At 38.1% G+C, this 22,184-nt stretch overlaps 1 protein-coding gene across 1 annotated transcript; it reads right to left on the bottom strand.

The window, feature by feature from the left end:
- Positions 1 to 6,244: 6,244 nt before the first annotated feature.
- LOC146932805 (uncharacterized) lies at positions 6,245 to 21,503 on the bottom strand. Its single transcript, XM_085707784.1, has 5 exons — positions 20,933 to 21,503; positions 20,259 to 20,492; positions 6,992 to 7,500; positions 6,664 to 6,901; positions 6,245 to 6,544 (listed from the first exon to the last, which is right to left on the bottom strand). The coding sequence occupies exons 1-5, from the start codon at positions 21,362 to 21,364 to the stop codon at positions 6,245 to 6,247; spliced, it is 1,713 nt and encodes a 570-aa protein (XP_085563910.1). The 5' UTR covers positions 21,365 to 21,503.
- Positions 21,504 to 22,184: the final 681 nt, after the last annotated feature.

The following is a 22,184-nucleotide window of genomic DNA, read 5'->3' as shown; positions in this document are numbered from 1 at the left end:
ATGATAAATTGAAAAGGAGCATTTTGTAAAGAAACAATACTTATAAAACTTTTTCTTCAAAAAAAAAATACTTATAAAACATTGAAAATGATATTATATTTCCTCTTACCTTAATTATAATTAAGAAAAAAATTGTATTTGTTGGCATGAAATACAAGCAATCATCAAATAATAATATATCCCCGCTTGTCCCCACAACATAAGAAGCCGATTTTGTAATAATGAGTTAGGCCCCAAATTTCAACAGTATTTTTGATCCCGTGAGCTTAGCTCAGTTGATAGGGGTATTGCATTTTATATGGAAGAGTCGGGGATTCGAACCCTGAACACTCCACTTTACCACAATTAAATTGTGTGAGCTCTAGCCACGAAACTACTTAAAAAAACTGCGAGGAGGTGACTATCAATTACGTGTAGGTATAAGTAATTTCTTATATATTACACGAAATCATAACATTTATTTTCAATTATCATAAGTATCTTCCTTCAAGCAATTATTATAAGTAATTGCTTTTTTTCAATTATAAAAAAACTTATTATAAGTATCTTCCTTCAACAATTTAAATAAATTGTTGTACCCTGCGAGCTTAGTTCGGTTGGTATGAAAATTGCATGTTATATATAGAAGTTGGGGTTCGAACCTCGGACATTTTACTTCTTCATATTTAAAATTTAAAATGTGTGGACTCTAGCCACTATGCTACTTAAAAAAATGTTGTACCAAATAAACACTTAAATAATCTAATAATGTTTGGCTAAAACTTAGGACAAGTCCATGTGATGATCTACGTGTTAGCTAGTAACTTGGGTTGACCCACTTTGTAAAAGAAATGGACCTTGGACCAATTTGGAACACTGCTAATACTCCCTTTGATCCTAAAAACTTAAGTCGTGTTTAATGTTTATACAAAAAAAGTCGTGTTTAATGCTATGTTGAATATTGAATATGTGTGCTATTCAACATCGAAAAATCCAGCTATAGCGGACTTTGAAATTTTGCGTTAAATTTCTTTTTATTTATATTTCAGTATATATATATATATATATATATATATATATATATATATATATTTCTTAAATTAAAATTTGGATCATTTGATAAAGCATGTGAGCATTTAATGACTTGATGAGAGACGTCGGATTAAAATGGATTGATGGTTAGGATTTGGTGTCAAATTTAGTTTGACACCTTGGTGTCGGCAAAAGTTATGGTGCATAAGAAAATCCTTATGCACCGTGCATAAATCATTCACAATCATCAGATCTAGTGTACATGTGTAATAATCCTAGGTTTCTCCTCTCAAACTACACCAAATCTTTTTTTTTTTGACGTTTACACCAAATCAAGGAATAAAGAAAGAGGTATAAGTGAAACATAAGTTAAAATGCTTCTCTCTCTAAATTATTTTAGAGAGAGAAGCTCTGCAACAAAGGTTATCTTCTCCGATCAAAATTAAAATGCCGGCGCGGTGATGGCCGACCCAACAGGGCGGCGCCACCGCGCCGGAAAATTCAACGTTCTTTTTTTTGAAAACTGAAGACACTTTTCGACATCCTTTTTCGCACTGGTTATGAATATGGCCTTAGATTTTTCGAAAACTCAACGGTTTGTTCTAGATCTATAAAAATAGATCACGGTTTTACCTTTCCTTTCTTTTTCTTCTTCTTCTTCTTCTTCTAGATCTAGAACCAGCTTTGTTTTGTACAGATCCGGTTCGGATTGTGTTGTGATTGCTTGAGTTCGGATTTGTTGTGTTATTCTAGATGATGATGATTTGAAAAAGGTTGTTGTTATTTGTGAGATAAGGAAAAAATATTGATGGAGATAGTGTTGTTCTTGAAATCAAAAGAAAAAGATTGTTGCTGGAAATTTTTATCTGATGATTGTTTGCTGGAAAAGTGTTTGATGGATTTGTAGTGAAAGCTCAAAAAATGAATTGCTGGAAAATATTGTTCATGTTGTTCTTGCTGGAAACCATTCCCACAACAAAATGGTTTTGGAGTACAACTAACAGAAACCATTTCCACAGCAAAATGGTTTTAGAGTACAACTCACAGAAACCATTTCTTTCCCCCTCCTCCAATTGTGTTAATCCAAAACTGAATGATGGCAATGACTCTAGGTCCTTAGTTTTTTTCACCTACTGAAAACCATTAAGTACATCCAATGGTTTTGGAGTACAATTCACAGAAACCATTTCCACAGCAAAATGGTTTTGGCATAATTTCATGTTTTCATTTTTTATTACATGTTTTCATTTTATCTAAGACATGTTGAGTTTTTTACATGTTAGTGTACAAAATTTCTGAACTGGAGCATTTTTCTTTGTTTTATTAAAATGATTTTAAGCATTTACGTGAACAATTAAACTGAAATTTCGATTGTCAAAAAAATAAAAATTAATTAAACTGTGATTCACGTAAATGCTTCAGGCTACTAATCAGACCAATGATCACTACTAATGTGAGAAAATAGACAAATATTAATTAGGACATTATGAAAACAAATTAAATTCCGTAAAAACAAAATAAATGGTAATGAGATATTAATTGTTATTAGAATTAAGCTTTCACTTGGGGTGTAGAAACAATTATGTTGGGCTACCGGTTAATGGACTGAGATTTATGCACGGTGCATAAGGATTTCCTTATGCACCATAACCACACCCCTTGGTGTCATTTGATCCTATCCCATATATATATATATAATCAATTTTCTTATGATTTAATAGTTTGAGGACCTATCCACAAATTGTAAATAAATTTTAAGGATCGAATTAGATGATACGTCTACATTGACTAACCGTTAACTAACGAAATGATTTTAATTAAAAATATGTATTTCTTCTAGTCACTATTATAAGAAAACACAATTTTTAAATTCATTAAATAACTCGTGTATAAAATCAATAATGTAGACTAAATGTATCATTTATTCAAAGAATAAAAAAAATGGTTTTTTATTTAAAGGGTGACCGAAGGAATAATATATGATAGTTTAAAGACATGGTTATCATGGATATTTAAAAAGGAAAATGCTAAACGGTACGGGTAATGTTTCCACGAAATTTCACGGATGATTAATTTCAATAAAATCAGAACAATGTCCCACATATTATATTACTAAGTTTGTTCTCAAACTTCTCAAACTTCATATTTAGAAAAGTAAATTCATCTCTCCTGCATCACAGATTAATATCGGTCCTGATAAATCTCATCACAAATTCCTTTTGATTTTATGATTAATTAACATCTAATTGATTCTCATTTCATTCCATTACCATGTATAAAATCACCCCATTAGAAGATAAAGCTAGGTGAAATCATATCAAACAAGCTCAGAAGTTTTATGCAGTTTTGGAATGGACCCCTAATAAATCACCACTTTTGTGCATGAATGAGATACAGTTCCAAACAGAATCAGTGAAGAGAAAAGAAACATATCGTTTATTTTTTTTTTATGACTCAGTATGTAAAATAACAGAGTTGGTTTAATATTCTTTTAGAAAATTGTTGCTGACACATCTTGTTAGGCTGAGAAACACGAGTAAAATACCAAAATATCCTCTCGGTAGTTAACTGCTGAGGAAATATGAAACCGGCTGCAGTTAACTACTGAGGAAAACCTCGGCAGTTAAGTACCGAGGAAAACCTCGGCAGTTAACTACCGCTGGTTTCATATTTCCTCGGCAGTTAACTACCGAGGAGCCCTGATGCTATATCAAGGGCAGAAGCTTCAGCTTCTGGTCCTGCAATATGTTAAAAACACAAACATAATGTCATCACAAATAACACAACTTAATTGGCGCATAATGTGTTCAAATGGCAAAACAAAATTGGCTCAATTTAACAAACACTGATTAAACGAAGAAACTAATGAACCAATGTCATCAAAATACATACAACATAATGTAACACCCCGTTTTCCCAACATAAAAATTTCATTTAAAATCAGAGTATTTTGATCACAACGGAATGTCACATACTTCATTTAAATCATAAAACGGATAATAATAATTATCCTTCAAATTCAACATCATGAAAATCTTAAAAATTGTTGCAGCGGAAAATAGTTCAACATCTAAAAGTCTTGGCACGCAGGCCTTATTGGAAAATCTCATAAATTAGTTCATAAAAGAGACACGTAAGGAATAGAAGTAAAAGCAAGCCCCCATCCCGTTACGTATCAGAGCACCTAGACACCAACAAAGAGTCCACTCACGAACGCCTCTAATCTTTATTACCTGCACATTACCCACGGTCGAGGCAACATATACGTAGAAGGGGTGAGATTTCATAATCAATACATTAAGCATATAATCCAATAAAATGCATTTAACAACTTAAACATTAATAACATATCAACAATTAACAATTAGCACATTTTTCATTACATAACAAATACAATCATCAAATACCATTACTAATTTTCATCACAAATCATCCTTGACCATGCAACTCTATCAACTCAACAACAACTTAACAACACGACTCATCTTTGACCATGCAACTCTATCAACTCGACAACAACCTGACAACTTAAACATCATGAACTTCTTGATATGCAAATGCATGTGGTACCAATCAGCAACAAAATGAGCATAATAGGCTCTTCAACGTGTGAGCACAAAGGCTGCCGGGCCTAAAGCCCCCAACTTTAATGAGCACAAAGGCTGCCGGGCCTAAAGCCCCCAACTTTAATGAGCACAAAGGCTACCGGCCCTAAAGCCCCCAACTTTAATGAGCACAAAGGCTGCCGGGCCTAAAGCCCCCAACTTTAATGAGTATGCAATGAACTCAACTCCCAACAACTTAGACAACGACGTGTACAACTCATATGACTCATAATCTTGGACAACTTCTTAAATTCCAACAACATAGACCGACTCATGCAACCTCAAGACACTAACAGTCGACAACAGAAAACAGCAGCAACATACAACAATTAACAACGCTTGATTGTGTTAACGTTCACATAAAGAATTAATTACATCAATATAAATATCATAAAACATCATTATAGCATTCATGCAGCAACACTTCTAGTTTCAGTCACCATAACAGACTTCCGGAGCTTATGAAAGCATCCTAAACAGCTCTCTAACTTACTTCTAAGGTCATCTCAAGACTACACGTGCGAAAGGATCGCATCGGACAATTTTGGGCAACTAACAGCCTAACTCGCAGTGGCGAGTAACTTCACTCGCAATGGCGAGCAAAGTGTGCATTCTGGATGCCTACGTATTTACTCGCAGTGGCGAGTTATTCTGCTCGCAGTCGCGAGCTCACAGGTCACTCGCAGTTGCGAGTTGTGTTGCTCGCAGTTGCGAGTTCTGGGTTCTAGCTCGCAGAGGCGAGTGTTCTTGCTCGCAGGTGCGAGCGATGAATGTCAGTACGGCCAGAAACCTAAAAATTCCAACTTTTCACTTAATCTCCTAATTCTAACCTCAATTTAACATCTAATTATCATCTTATGGCATAACTAAGTTCTGTACACTAATTTAGCATCAACCTAACATCTTTTCATGATTCAATCATCAAATTCGGTCTTAAACCTAATTCCCAATTCTCACCAAAACTTAACCTAATCATGCCAAATTCATCCTATAGAATCATACCCTTAATAGTAATGAAAATTAGTCTCACCCTTACCTTGTAATTGCAGAGTCGATAGCCTCTCCCTCTGGTTCTCCTATTCTGACTTTTCTCCCTTTTCTCCAAAAGCGTTTCACGTAAAAACGTTTCCCACTTATGTCTGTATTATTTATTTACTCTTATTACTCATCTCACCTATAAACTTACTCTTTCCACCTCACAGCCTAACTTCTAATATTTTTATTTTATTTCTAATATCTTATTTTATTTAATAATAAAATAAGTCACACCAACATAACAACTTCACAACATCCTATACTCCACATAATTTCTTCATAAATCGTATAACTTACTCAAATCATAAATCATATAAATTACTCAAATTATAAATCATATAAGCATATATTTATAAATATATTCTAAACTTCATTGAATTAATTAAATAGTTAAGACGGGCGTTACACATAATGTCATCAAAATACAAACATAATGTCATCAAAATCCGAAAAGTAAAAAACAAGTCCTAATTCTACTGCTGGTCTAGGTCCTGCTGATGCTGTTGGTGCCTCCTCCTCGGCCTCTGGCCTCGCCTCCTGGTAATGATCGGCGGGATCTGCTGCCTAACATCATGCAAGGCCGCATACAACTACTAAGGGGTCATGCTCATCGCCTCCTGACCCAAAAACTCATCAGCATGGGCAACAGCGCCGCTAACCATGTCATAGGTATCAGGCGAGCTTCTCGCCTCGTACCGCTCCCACTGCTCTAAAATGATCTGCTCCTCATTTGGAGGCCTCGGAATATCTCCCGAGAGAAGTGGCAAAATCTGAGGGTGAGACACAACGGTGTACCATCGTACATAGCCATCTGCCATACGCCATGTCTGCTCTCCTGCATGCTCACCCCAATTGGCCGCCTTAAGTGTGTGAGTGCGGAAGTCAGCGAAAGCCTACACAATCTCAGCCGGTGACAACTCTACAACATCTGACGGATGTCAAGGAACGATCTGGACGTATCCGTACTGCCTCAAAACCCTCTCGGGAAAGTGACGGTACACCCTACGATCACCGCACATAATCCAGCCTGAATACCAGAATACCTCCTCGAAAGCCTGAAAGTCCCTGTGCTCTTCGTACGGCCTCCAGCATATGTCAACAAACGTAATACAATCAAGCAATGACCGATACGTGACCCCCTCTCCATGACCCTTCTGAAGCTCCCACCTCGCTGCAACCGGTAAGTTTTCAACATAGTCGGGGTTTGGACAACAACATAAAACTTAGGAAAGTGCGCCAAAAACCATGCTTGCACAAACCAAACAAATCACATTTATAAATTATTACGCACGGAAAATATATCAAAAAAATAAAATATAAATTTTCTTAATTTTCTTACAGTGAGCAGTGTCACGCTTCCCCCAATTTGCCTGTCTCCAGGCAAACCGGCCTCAGCTAACTCGCTGTATAGGTATGCAAGTTTCATCCATCCCCACGAATAATTATGCATCCCCGCGTAGCCGTCCTCCATGGTCGTCAAATAGACCAACTCGATGCGTTTGTTGCTTCTATCCCCAAACAACAAGCATCCAACCAAGTAGAGAAGGTAACACTTCACACAATAAGTCCTAACCCTCTCCAACTCCTCTAGCTCCTCTGGATCCTCTGTATCCGCCAAAATGTTAGCCTTACCAAGGCTAGTTGTATATAATTCCTTCAGCTTTGGATAACTAATGTACGCATCATACTCTTTATTGCAAATTTTCTCTGCCTCCCTCTTCGACGCACCCAAGTGCTTCACCAGTAGTGCCTCTCCCTCCTGTCTCAACATATTCTTTCGGTGGCCCAACATCCGCCTTTCAATCTGAACATGCATAAGACATGCGACATCCTCCAAAGTCACGGTCATCTGATGTAAGATTTTTCCTACATGTCATATAACTATGTACACGTGAGTATATATAGGATCGTTTCCACAGGGAGTTACGTTAATTATAAGCATTTTCACAATCGTTCAAGTTAAGGGTTTGGATATAATTTGTTTGTTTGTAACACTATATCCATATTTGACACTAAAGTAAAAACGAGAGGGGATCGAACTATTTCGCTTGCGGTATAAGATAACGAGCAAGCATAACAGCAGCAATCTCTCGATCGATTAACAGACTCTAGCTTTATAACCAATATTATTACAATCATTTCTACAATATCCTTCGTGTCCAAAGCGATATCGTTATTTCCAAGTTAGCGTTTAAACATTCGTGTCCAAATTCCTTAAACGATAACAAAGTCGATCGGATAACTTAATCGACCGTGTCCAGCCTGATTAAGTATCCGAAAGCATTAAAAGCTTGATTAAAAGTAATTATCAAAGGTTTTCAAACTTGTCAAGAGTGATATAACATAAGATAGATTGTTATTCTAGTTCTAGATTCAAGAGTTTGTGTCCAAATCATCTTGAATCTCTTTGAAAGCATTAAAAGCAAGAATAACAACAATATTGAATCATTAAGCTAGAACCTTATATATTAAAAGATCAAAAGATTACATAATAGCTTGATAGTTACCTCAATACTACAAAGAAGGTGATAGTTACACATAGACATGTAAACTAATGCAAGGAATGAAGGAAAGATGAAGATTCCATGCCAAGATCCTTGATGTCTCAATGAATCTAGGGTTGAATCTACTCCTTAATCACTTGCTTTGTGTTTCTCTCTATGAAATAGCTCTAACCTCTCTCTAGAAATGTATAAAATGTTTCAATGGAATAGTGAATAAAATTAGAGAGAGGGAAGAATGCTATTTAAATGGGCCTGCATTAATGCACCTGCACTAAAAGCGCAACTCACGCTAATAGCGTGGTAAGGCGGCCTATTTTCTGGCCAATAGGAGTGTGCCACGTTGGCCCTGCCCTGATGCTACGCTCCAGCCACGCCATTAGCGTAGCTCTCTGGAGTATTTACGCTAATAGCGTAGGTTACGCCAATAGCGTAGTTCTTCATGGTTGCTACGCTCCAGGTACGCATATGGCGTAGCTCTCTGGACAATGTACGCTAATAGCGCAGAATACGCTAATAGCGTAGCCTTCAAGAGTGCTCCAGATCCTACGCCCCAGGTACGCTAATGGCGTATCTCTCTGACCTTGGTCATTTCTTCATCACGCTAATAGCGTAGGACACGCTAATAGCGTGGGACCTTGAACTTTGACGTTTCTTGCTCCTTGCTTGTATTTTCCTGCACAAAAAGGGTAGAATAAGGCTCAAAAGCGTAAATGACATATTTACACAATAATTGGAGTTTTCCATAGAGAATCTTGCAAAACAAGTCACTAAAATGCCTAAACTCCTATATGAAATAAATCACTTTTAAACACTTATCAAACTCTCCCCAACTTGGCTTTTTGTTTGTCCTCAAACAAATCAATTGAAAAGGAAACTAACAAGGCTTTGGACAAGGTTTTCAACATGGTGTCAAACAATTCAAAACAAAAATAAACAAATGGTGATTCAAATATGATCGCGTGGATAAGCATGAAGTCCTCCGCTACTCTAGGTTCAAACTAAGAATGCGAAAAATGTCCTAAGCACAAACTATACATCATAAACTTCAAAACATAAACATATCTATCTATGAACCACACCTAACACACTTCTTTGAAAGTAAACGCAATATAATGATAACAATGAATGAGGTAATGAACACACATCCAACAATCATGCTAACATCCTATTTAAGTTAGGTGTCCATCCAAATATCATCTCAAAAAGCATAAAAGCATGGATCAAAAGGTCTTGCAAGGGTTATAACTTGGCCGGGCTACAAAAGAAATGTCATATGTGGGACAATTGATCAGAAAGCCTATCAAAGAGGAACATTTTTTTGTATCACAACTTGAAATCCATATACTTCCCTACCAAGAATTAAAACCTTTGGTGATTAACAATCAAACTTATAACCTTGACAACTTATTCTCTTTTTGATTTTTCTCTTTCTTTTTCTTTTCTTTTTCAAATGTACAATTTTTTTCTTTGATTCAATGTTGTCAGGTTATTTTACAATTTCACCATAACTTAACATATAATGCCTCCTTTTCCTCCCCAACTTGAATACAACAAAACTCTAATTGAATGTTCCCCTATCCTAAGGCAAGGGACAAAGTACAAAAAGGTTAAGGGTTCAACAAAGTAAAATTATCAAAGTCCTATAAGATTCAACCATGAACTGGATTTTTGAAAAATTTCAGGCAAATTCAACAAGCATTGTGCTTATGAATATTGACAGTTCATGTTTGAGGACTTGATTCATTTGGCTCAGATTGGGGTATCAGATACTCGCTCTTCTCACAGGTAGGCTTTATGTGGTCAAGTAGGTTACTCTCAATTCAAAAAGTGCCTTGATCCTTTCCATGCTTTCAAACAATTCAAAATAATTATCAGATTTAACATAACTAAAACAAGTTAGACGATGATTATCGGTCTCCAGCATATATACAACAGATTGAAGCTACCTCACATTTAGGTTAAGTACTAAGTGGTTCAAAGATATTTATGTTTATGAAAAGACTTACATGATATATATTTTGTGCAAAGTACAAGTTTCAAATTCTTATTAAAAACCTAGAATAACAGGAAACCAATACCTTGGCCTTACGCTTTATCACAAGTAATATCATTATCACTCACCTGCTTTTGCTCAAACATGGCTCCATGGAGCACTTTAAAATTTATTGTTCATGAGCAATTTTATTTTGAGAGACACAAGCAAGATGTAAACAAAAATTTCATCCAAAGCATAAGTTATTAAACCAAAAAGCTAAGTTATTAAACCAAATATAAAGTAACAAAGTAACAAATCAAGCACTAAAACCACAGTGCTTGAAGAGTACAAAATACAACCAAATAAACAACTGTTCCAACATGAAATAAAAACATAGAGTTAGAAAGCAGAAAGAAAAAACATCACTAAAAACCCAGATCACTGATCATCCTCTCCAGCATCATCCATATCAAGATCCTGGTACACATCATCATCACCCACAACTCCAGCATCATCAGGTGTCGCCTCATCATCAACAGCATCAGCCACCCCCACATAAGGATTTGGCCTGCCCTCAGGCCAATGAACATAAGCCTGGTACTGCTCAGGAGTCATAACCGGGTACTCAGCATTTCCCGGATGCATGTGAGCATTGTAGAGGTCCTGGTGTATGCCCATGTTGCTCCTCCAAATTGCCTCATTCTGATCCATTAAGAAGCTGTTCTGGTCCCTCACGTACTGGTTATGCATCTGCTGCTCCAGCATAAAGGTCTGCAAACCTGAAAAGTCAAAAGAACCAGCACCCTCAGATGGGCCACCTTCATCATCAGAGAAATGGTATTGGGCTGCCCTCTGCTCTGATTTCTCCCAGGTGCGAATATGAGTGTCAGTAATGGCCCCTTCAATATCTTCATCATAGGGTCTAGAAATGGGCACTCCATTAGCCTTAAGCAATCCCATAATCAAACCCGGGTAGAACAATGCCACCTTCTTAACACCCGTGGCAACTTTCAAAGCCACAGCCTTCATCTCATTGGCTATGATGCGAGCAATATCAACAGGCACTTCTTTCATAATGCACCAGATGAGTGGTAGAACGGCTTTTGGGGCATCGGATGTATGGGCTCTAGGAAGGGCATTGTGGACAAGGAATTGGAAAACTAAGCGGGCAGTAGCGGTCATCTCCTTGGTAAGTGCATGCCTAATCTCTCCCTTGTCATTCTTTACAAAGCACCTACCCTTGTTCATGATATCACGCTCAATTTGCTGAAATTTCCAATTGCCTTGAGCGTTTCTCTTAGCATAGGTACACAAGGTGGGCATTGTGGGGTCTTCAGATGGTTCAAGGTTTAAGGCATTTTCAAGGAAATCATTGATTGCATCCCTATCAAATGGGATTTGCTTTCCTCGGACATAAGAAGTCCAAGAGAAAGTCTCAGCAAAGGTAGCGGGTGAGGCATCAGGGACAGCATTACAATAGAACTCCCTGATTAGGTCGGTGTTAATCTCAGTTGCGGGCACAAGGAGTTTGGTCCATTTGCGACCAGTGAAAATGTGGAGCATATCAGCATGCTCACCACTAGGGTGAATGTCAAAGGTTTTCTCGTGCCAGGTTTTGTACTGTGCCATCTTCTTAAACCTGGCAGAGTGGGCAGGGGTGGGGAAACGGTTTGGGATTGCAGGTGCAGCAGAGGTAGAGGCACCTTTGCCTCTTGGACGTTTGGTCCCGGTAGTTTTTTCAACATTTTTCGGTGCCATCTGCAACAAAACCAGGAAACACCAACATATTGCATAGAAAATATTAGCACAAAGCAGAATTGGTTATTTAAAAACATCAAAAATTTTGAAAATCTGGGCAAGTAGGAAGATCTACGCTATTAGCGCCTGCCACGCTAATAGCGAAATTTTTCTGGGAAACTTTCGCTATTAGCGTAGGGTACGCTATTAGCGAAATTTTCTGGAAAAGTTGCGCTATTAGCGTATATTTCGCTATTAGCGTAGTTCTTCGTACCTGCAATTTTCAAATTTTCAAAATCTTTGTTCCTGCAATTTCACAACACCAACCAGCAAATTTCAACCCTAGGTTTCATCCTATGTCTCTAAAACACAATAGAATCATGAAAAGGAATCAGAATCACAACCTTGGTACACAAATCATTCAAAACCCTTATTTTTCAAATTTACAAAATGGGTCAAAATCAAAAGATGAATGTTTGTTGCATGTGGGTTATGATTATTGTTCCTTTTCCAACTATTATCAATGAAGAACAATCTCTATTCACAAATCAAAACTCTAACCCTAACCTAACCATCTCTAATCATGTCAAAAACATGGATTTTTTTAAATTCAAGAACAAAGATAGGAAGAGAAGATCAAACCTTGTTAATGCAGAGAGAAACAACACAAATGCAAGAAGATATGATGCAAAAAATGGATGCTTGAAACTAATTGAAAAGTGGGTTTGATTTCTAGGGTTAGTGAGTGGGAGAGAAGTTTTTGTGTGTGGTTATGAGAAAATGAAGTAATGAAACCGTAAAAGGGGAAAATGAGGGGTTGTGGGAAGTTAAGGGGAGTTAATCCCCTGGGCCCACAAAAAAATTTTTCTCCCACGCCAAACTCACGCTAATAGCGTGGCTCTCTGGAGCTCTCACGCTAATAGCAAAAAATACGCTAATAGCGTGAGGCTTCAGGATCAGTTTTTCAAAGTCTTTTATTTCTGCTTGTAAATGTATATGTACTACTACTATATGCAATAAACATAAAAATACTTACAAAATTGGGTGTGCCTCCCAGCAAGAGCTTGTTTTACGTCCTTAGCTTGACGCATTTTGAATAAATCATGGCTCGATTAGTGAAATCGTCGTCAAACACCGATCAATTTCACCACCGAAGTAGGGCTTAAGCCTTTGCCCATTAACAGTCCAGTTGGCTTTGGTGACTGGGTCCTCAAGTTCAACAGCTCCATACGGTTTGACCTCTTTAACCATGAAAGGTCCGGACCACTTAGACTTCAATTTGCCCGGAAACAACCTCAGTCTTGAATTGAAAAGTAATACCATTTGTCCCGGCATGAATTGTCTCAGAATGATCTTCTTGTCATGATACTTCTTGGTCCTTTCTTTGTAGAGCTTTGAAGATTCATAAGCTTGATTTCGCAATTCTTCAAGCTCATGCATTTGAACTTTTCTTCTTTCACCGGCCTTCTCTTGATCAAAGTTTAGGAACTTCAATGCCCAAAAGGCTTTATGTTCGAGCTCGACCGGTAAATGACAAGATTTGTCATAGACCATTTGGAAAGGAGTGAGGCCTATAGGAGACTTGTATGCAGTCCTATATGCCCACAAAGCTTCATCAAGTTTAGCCGACCAATCCTTCCGAGATGTAGAGACCGTCTTCTCAAGTATGCGTTTGACCTCCCGGTTAGAAACTTCGGCTTGTCCATTCGTTTGCGGATGATACGGTGATGCTACTTTGTGCTTGACTCCATAATGATCTAGGGCCTTGGCAAGTTGTGTGTTGCAAAAGTGTGACCCTCCATCACTAATGAGAACTCTTGGTGTACCAAACCGGGTGAAAATATTCTTTTTTAGGAACTTCACTACCGTCTTGCTATCGGCTTTAGGCGATGCTACGGATTCCACCCACTTTGAAACATAATCAACAGCTACCAAGATGTACTCATTTGAATATGATGAAGGAAAAGGGCCAACAAAATCTATACCCCAACAATCAAACACTTCCACTTCAAGGATGAGTTGTAGAGGCATCTCATTTCTTTTTGACATTGATCCGGTTCTTTCGCATTCATCACAATACTTGCAATGTAAATTGGCATCTTTGAATAAAGTTGGCCAATAGAACCCGGATTGAAGTACCTTTGCGGCTGTTCTCTCCCCGTTGAAGTGACCTCCATAGGGCGAATTATGACATTGCCATAGGATCTTCTTTGCCTCTTCATCATCCACACACCTACGCAAGAGATTGTCCGCTCCAATTTTGAACAAATAAGGCTCATCCCACACAAAGTGGTTAGCATCATGAAGGAACTTCTTGCGTTGTTGCCATTCAAAATCTTCCGGAATGAACCCGGTTGCTTTGTAGTTCACCATGTCGGCAAACCACGGTCTCACATTGATTGCTAGCAACCGTTCATCTGGAAATTCTTCACGAACCTCCGGTTCATTCTTGGTTACCTCATTGTTTGTCAACCTTGAAAGGTGATCAGCTACAAGATTCTCTGTGCCTTTCTTATCCTTGATCTCTAAGTCAAACTCTTGAAGCAACAACATCCAACGGATGAGCCTTGGCTTTGAGTCGGACTTAGTAAGGAGATACTTGATAGCTGCATGGTCAGTGTAAACAACAATTTTGGAACCTACAAAGTAAGAACGAAATTTCTCCATTGCATAAACTATTGCAAGTAACTCTTTTTCAGTTGTGGCATAATTAATTTGTGCCTCATTTAAAACCTTACTTGCATAGTGAATAACATGAAAAATTTGTCCTTACGTTGACCCAAGACCGCACCAACAGCATAATCACTTGCATCACACATTAATTCAAAATTTAAATCCCAATTAGGAGCAATGATTATTGGTGCGGTGGTCAACTTTTCTTTTAAAGATTCAAATGCATCAAGACATTCATTATCAAAAACAAAAGACTTATCTTTGTTGAGCAAGTTGCTCATTGGCTTTGCAATCTTTGAGAAGTCTTTGATGAATCTCCGGTAGAACCCGGCATGACCAAGAAAACTCCGAACACCTTTGACATTTACCGGTGGAGGAAGCTTTCCTATGACATCGACCTTTGCTTGGTCTACCTCAATACCCTTAGCAGAAATCTTATGACCAAGGACAATACCCTCGGTAACCATGAAGTGACATTTCTCCCAATTGAGCACCAAGCTAGTTTCAATACACCGCTTCAGCACGGTATCCAAGCTATTCAAACACGTATCAAATGACGAACCGAAAACCGAGAAATCATCCATGAACACCTCCATGCATTTTCCAATAAGTTTGGAGAAGATTGCTTGAACACACCGTTGAAAAGTTGCGGGTGCATTACACAAGCCAAATGGCATTCTTCGATAAGCAAAAATACCAAAGGGGCAAGTGAAAGCCGCCTTCTCGTGATCATCTGGGTTCATGGCGATTTGATTGTAACCGGAGTAACCATCTAGGAAGCAATAAAAGGATTGACCGGAGAGTCTTTCAAGCATTTGATCCATGAAGGGCAAGGGAAAGTGATCCTTCCTTGTTGCTTGATTGAGTCTTCTATAATCTATACACATCCTCCATCCGGTGACGGTTCTAGTTGGGATCAACTCATCTTTATCATTAGTGATCACCGTCATTCCTCCTTTCTTGGGAACTACTTGAACCGGGCTTACCCAAGCACTATCCGAGATAGGATAGATCATGCCGGCTTCAAGCAACTTCACTACTTCCTTTCGCACCACCTCTTTCATATTTGGATTTAAGCGGCGTTGTGGTTGTGCTACCGGCTTGAAGTTTTCTTCCATCATAATCTTGTGCATACAATAAGATGGACTTATCCCTTTCAAGTCGGATAACTTCCACCCTATTGCTTCCTTGTTGGCCTTGAGAACCTCTACCAACTTTGTTTCTTCATCGATGGACAAGGAGCTACTAATGATCACCGGTTTTGTACCATCTTTCTCAAGAAAAACATATTTCAAATTAGATGGTAAAACATTTAATTCTACCTTGGTGTCATCAACTTTGGCTTCTTCCTTGGATTCTTCTTTCAAATCTTCAAGTATGGCTTGATTAGGAAGAACCTCCTTCAAGGAATCTAGCTCCTTCACACACTCTTCAATGGCACTTGCTTCGTCTTCATCAATAGCATTGAGTGCGTCCACCAAAGCACTCTCAAGGGGTGTTCTATTGTGCATTTGCTTCCGAGTAGTCAAGATGACTTCTTCGGTTGCATCCATTTTGAAACACGCACCCTTGTCTTTCGAGTACTTCAAAGCTTCTCGGATGTTGAAGGTAACCTCTTCATCATTTACCTTGACCTTCATGATATTATCATCAAGATCAATCATCATCCGAGCCGTTTGCATGAAATTCCTTCCCATTAAGATAGGCACATCCTCATCTTCTTCGACATCCATAACCACAAAATCAGCCGGAAAAATAAATTTGTCCACTTTTACAAGAACATCTTCGGCCATACCTAGTGGTTTTGCAAAGGATTTGTCGGCCAATTGCAACATCATCCTAGTCCGCTTTATACAAAGGTCACCAACTCTTTTGGCAACGGACAAAGGCATGAGATTGATGCTTGATCCAAGATCAAGTAGTGCTTTACCTACATGTGTTGTGCCAATAGCTACCGGTAGAGTGACTCTTCCCGGATCTTGCTCTTTCTTTGGCATTGTTCTTTGAATAATAGCACTACAATTGGCATCGATTTGGATCGTCTCTTCATCGTTGATTCTTCTTTTCTTGGAAAGGATATCTTTCATGAACTTCGCATAGACCGGCATTTGCTCCAAGGCTTCTGAGAATGGTATATCAATTTGCAACTTCTTGAAGAGTTCAAGAAACCTTGCGTATTGCCGCTCTTTGTCTTTCTTCGATGGAGCATGTGGGTAGGGTAAGCGTTGAGCCACCACTTGCTTCTCAACCACTTGTTTCTTCCCTTTATCTTTCCCCACATCTTTATTCTTCCTCTCCATCTCCACTTGTACCTCAAGATCTCTTTTTTGATTTTTTTCTTTTTCAACTAATGCTTCTTTATTCTTTATATACACTTCCTCCTCTATCTCTACACTATCCTCCTCGAACTTCTCTATATCCTCCTCGTTAACAACTTCATCTTCCTTCTCTTCAACAACAATATCATCACCTACCCCTTTACCTACTACTCTCTCACTCCTTGTAGCTATAGCTTTTGACTGCTATGCCTTGTGGTGCTCCTTAGGATTTGGTTGAGTGTTAGCGGTGAAAGCTCCCAATTGCGGAGGACCTTGAGCCATTTGTTGTGCTAACTGACCAACTTGCGTTTCAAGGCCTTTGATGGACGCGTCAGTGTTTTTCTGGTTAGCCATGGACACTTGCATGAATTGTTTCAAGACCTCCTCGGTGCTTTGGGAATTATTCGGTTGTTGGGGGTTATTTGGTGGTGGGAATTGGTATTGATTATTGAAGGGTTGTTGAAATTGGGGGAAAGGTTGTTGGTAGAAATTTGATTGAGGATATTGGTAGTTATTGTTGTACGGTGTTCTCCAAGGTCTTTGTTGGTTTTGGTTGGCCGGATACCTTCCTTGGAAGTTGGAAGTACCCGGATTTTGTTGTGAGGTTCCGGCTTGTTGTGGTTGGTTAGGCCTTTGTTGGTTTCCCACATAGTTGACCTCTTCCTCTTCAAAAGAACCGGGTTCGGGACAATAGCCGGTTGGATGATCCCCCGTACAAAGTCCACAAGTATTGACTTGAGCGGTTCCTCCTTCTTGCTTGAGAGATTCAAGAATTTGTTTAGGCATAGCTCTCATCTCCTTTTGCATAGCTTCTATTTGTTGAGTGAGGAGCTTATTTTGAGCTAAGACCGCATCATTTGCTTCTAGTTCCAGAATACCGACTTTCCTTTGATTAGGATTCCGGTTGTGAGAGGATTTTCTTGTGTTGAGAGCCATTTGGTTAATGATTTTAACAGCTTCAGCTGGGTTTTTCAAAGCAATAGAACCTCCAGCACTTGCATCTAGCATCGTCTTGGACATGTCTTGTAGCCCTTGACGAAAAAAATATAGTTGCATTTGGCTATCAAATCCATGCTTTGGAGAATTCCTTAGCAATGATTTATAACGCTCCCAAGCTTCACAAAGAGTCTCACTTTGGCCTTGAGCAAAAGTTGTAATTGAAGTTTTAGCCTCAAGATGCCTATCCTCCGGAAAGAACCTTTCTTGAAATGCTTTCTCTAGCTCACCCCAATTTTCCATCAAAGAAGTTGGTTGATCAAGATACCACTCCTTAGCCTTCCCGATCAAAGAATGAGGAAACAATTGCACAAACACACCCTCTTCCTCATCTTCCTTCATACCAAGTGTACCGGCGGTAACATAGAAGTTGGTAAGATGTTTATATGGATCCTCATGATCCATACCGGTAAACTGGTTATGAGTTATCAAGTTTATCAACCCCGACTTCAGCTCAATTGATTTGGCATTACGATTGCCAAGATTAGCTACCCTCCTCGGACTAACCCACATAGGTAGAGCATTCTCATCTTCATTAGCCATGTCTACTTCTGGTTCATTCCTCGGAGATGAATGTGCAGAAGAATGTGAAGAATCACCTAGTGATATAGTATGCACCGAACCTGACGGAGAAGGAATAAAAAGTAAAGATTCCGGCTGAGCCAGCCTGGCTAATCTCCTAGCTTCCTTTGCTTGCTTTCTAAGTAACCTAGCAGTTTTCTCAATCTCTGGATCAAATTGTAGGTCTTCGTGAGCAACTGTACCTCGCATAAACAAAGTTCACCAAGACTATACCAAGTGGTTAGCATAAAAAATAATGAATGATATATGTGTATAAGTATATGCATGAAAGAATTTTGTGCAAAATTGACTTAACATGACAAAATTGTTTCCATACTTATAATAAAATTTCCGTTACTCCCCGGCAACGGCGCCATTTTGATGTAAGATTTTTCCTACATGTCATATAACTATGTACACGTGAGTATATATAGGATCGTTTCCACAGGGAGTTACGTTAATTATAAGCATTTTCACAATCGTTCAAGTTAAGGGTTTGGATATAATTTGTTTGTTTGTAACACTATATCCATATTTGACACTAAAGTAAAAACGAGAGGGGATCGAACTATTTCGCTTGCGGTATAAGATAACGAGCAAGCATAACAGCAGCAATCTCTCGATCGATTAACAGACTCTAGCTTTATAACCAATATTATTACAATCATTTCTACAATATCCTTCGTGTCCAAAGCGATATCGTTATTTCCAAGTTAGCGTTTAAACATTCGTGTCCAAATTCCTTAAACGATAACAAAGTCGATCGGATAACTTAATCGACCGTGTCCAGCCTGATTAAGTATCCGAAAGCATTAAAAGCTTGATTAAAAGTAATTATCAAAGGTTTTCAAACTTGTCAAGAGTGATATAACATAAGATAGATTGTTATTCTAGTTCTAGATTCAAGAGTTTGTGTCCAAATCATCTTGAATCTCTTTGAAAGCATTAAAAGCAAGAATAACAACAATATTGAATCATTAAGCTAGAACCTTATATATTAAAAGATCAAAAGATTACATAATAGCTTGATAGTTACCTCAATACTACAAAGAAGGTGATAGTTACACATAGACATGTAAACTAATGCAAGGAATGAAGGAAAGATGAAGATTACATGCCAAGATCCTTGATGTCTCAATGAATCTAGGGTTGAATCTACTCCTTAATCACTTGCTTTGTGTTTCTCTCTATGAAATAGCTCTAACCTCTCTCTAGAAATGTATAAAATGTTTCAATGGAATAGTGAATAAAATTAGAGAGAGGGAAGAATGCTATTTAAATGGGCCTGCATTAATGCACCTGCACTAAAAGCGCAACTCACGCTAATAGCGTGGTAAGGCGGCCTATTTTCTGGCCAATAGGAGTGTGCCACGTTGGCCCTGCCCTGATGCTACGCTCCAGCCACGCCATTAGCGTAGCTCTCTGGAGTATTTACGCTAATAGCGTAGGTTACGCCAATAGCGTAGTTCTTCATGGTTGCTACGCTCCAGGTACGCATATGGCGTAGCTCTCTGGACAATGTACGCTAATAGCGCAGAATACGCTAATAGCGTAGCCTTCAAGAGTGCTCCAGATCCTACGCCCCAGGTACGCTAATGGCGTATCTCTCTGACCTTGGCCATTTCTTCATCACGCTAATAGCGTAGGACACGCTAATAGCGTGGGACCTTGAACTTTGACGTTTCTTGCTCCTTGCTTGTATTTTCCTGCACAAAAAGGGTAGAATAAGGCTCAAAAGCATAAATGACATATTTACACAATAATTGGAGTTTTCCATAGAGAATCTTGCAAAACAAGTCACTAAAATGCCTAAACTCCTATATGAAATAAATCACTTTTAAACACTTATCATCATCTCCCCCATGGGCATGTGAAAAGTGTTTGTCTCGGGATGCCACCTCTCGCATAGAGTCATCAGCAAAGCATGAGGCACAATGGCGTAGCCCAAAAAAACCAAATCATGTAACCCGCTCTCCCTAAGCGGATCCCAAAACCATCTCTGATTACTGTTTGGACGTCCGAGACTCAAAATCTTAGTGCCATGATTAATCTGTTTTACATAACGGAACTTACGACACTGAAATAATAGAAAAATAAACATAGTTTAAAGAGACTCAAAATCTTAGTGCCATGATTAATCTGTTTTACATAACGGAACTTACGACACTGAAATAATAGAAAAATAAACATAGTTTAAACAATGTAAACATTTAACTAATAAAAATAAACTTAACAAATGCAAAAATAAAAATCACAAATTTAATTTGCCGCACATATTTTTAATTTAAGACATAACACATGTAAAACTTAAAAAAACACATAACAAAAACAATTTAAATCATAATTAAACATAAAGAAAACAATAAAAGTTGAAAGAAAATATAAAGAAAATAATTAAACATAAAGAAAAGAATTAAAAAAAAACACATATAAAAGTTGATGTAATAATTAAACAAACACACGTATAAAGAAAATAATTAAACATAAAGAAAGAACATTTAAAAAAATTACACTTACGTTCTCGGAATTATACCAAAGCGGCAATGCCACATGGTTGGCATAAAAGTGCAGCAGAGATAGGTTTTCCGGTCCTCCAGGAAAGGGAGGGTCCACATGTAACACCTTCGGGGCAGCCGCAACTGCAATGTCATCCTCGTCTGGTATATGTTGCTTCTCTGGCATATACTGCTCGTCGTACCCACCATCAGTGACATCATGGTGATCCTGATAATTCAGGTACTCCACCTCCTGGGTCAGGTCAACCACCTGCGACTCTTCAGGCTGTGCCTGAGAAGCCTCAGAAGCATGAGAAGTCCCTGAACCATCCCCCCTCCGACCTCTTCCCCTCTTTGGGATGTGCCCCCTTTGCCTCTCCTTCTGGTGGCTTTGAGTCATCGCACGCCTACCACCAATCATCTTAGATGGATCAAAGGGGTCTTGATCGGCCATATCTACACAAAAATTTAAAAAATTAACATCATTTCCATAACCTAATCAAACACATTAAACCTAGACTAAACATAAACATTAACATTAAACCTAAACTAAACATAAACATAATCAAACACATTAAAAGTACAACAATGAACATCATTTCCATAACCTAAAATCATTCAATATAATCATCATTACAATAAAATTTATGTCCATCATAACTTAATCATTTCTATACACATCATTTGTGTCCATCATAATTCTCATAACCTAAACTAACTAAAAAATCAATATACACTTAATCAAAATATAATTAACATCATTTCTATCATTTCCATAACCTAAGCTAACAAAATAATCAATATAATTTTTATTGAGGCATTTGATCAAACACTTTGTGTGCAAGGTATAAAACATATTCAAATTGTGTTCATTTGCCACCATTCAAAGCCACGTTATCACTTAAACAACATAGGCAACAACTACATTCATTTATCAATTCATAAACTACACATGCAATCATCAAATTGTCAATTTTAAAATCAACCCTAACCACATGCAAACTACTCTAACTTTTTTTAAAAAATAAACCTAAACAAACTAACATTATCATTAAAATGATTGATATAACTTACTTGTGATAATGTGCGATTGATTTGCTTGCAATTCGTGAAAATGGCTTTGGTGAAGATTGGAAAGAATTTGAGAAGTTTGGAGAAGTTTTGAAACTGATATGTTTGTGTTTCTGCTTCTGTTTATGTTCAGCACGCCTCAGCAGTTAACTGCCGAGGTTTTCCTCGGCAGTTAACTGTAGCCGGTTTTTGAATTCCTCACC

The sequence above is a fragment of the Medicago sativa genome, chromosome 4, assembly GCF_051527215.1.
Source record: "Medicago sativa cultivar Bolivia chromosome 4, Bolivia_mono, whole genome shotgun sequence".
In the NCBI taxonomy this organism is placed as follows: Eukaryota; Viridiplantae; Streptophyta; class Magnoliopsida; order Fabales; family Fabaceae; genus Medicago; species Medicago sativa.
The sequence above is the reverse complement of the archived record's forward strand: the minus strand, read 5'-3'. Positions and strand labels throughout refer to the sequence as shown.

Excerpts from the sequence above, each read along its gene's own strand:
- LOC146932805 (XM_085707784.1), bottom strand. The coding sequence starts at position 21,364 with ATGGCCGATCAAGACCCCTTTGATCCATCTAAGATGATTGGTGGTAGG. Across the intron at positions 7,501-20,258 it reads TGGGGGAGATGATGATAAGT|ATGACCGTGACTTTGGAGGA; the intron begins GTTTAAAAGTGA and ends ATCTTACATCAG. Across the intron at positions 6,902-6,991 it reads GGAAGCGTGACACTGCTCAC|AGCATGGTTTTTGGCGCACT; the intron begins TGTAAGAAAATT and ends TTGGTTTGTGCA.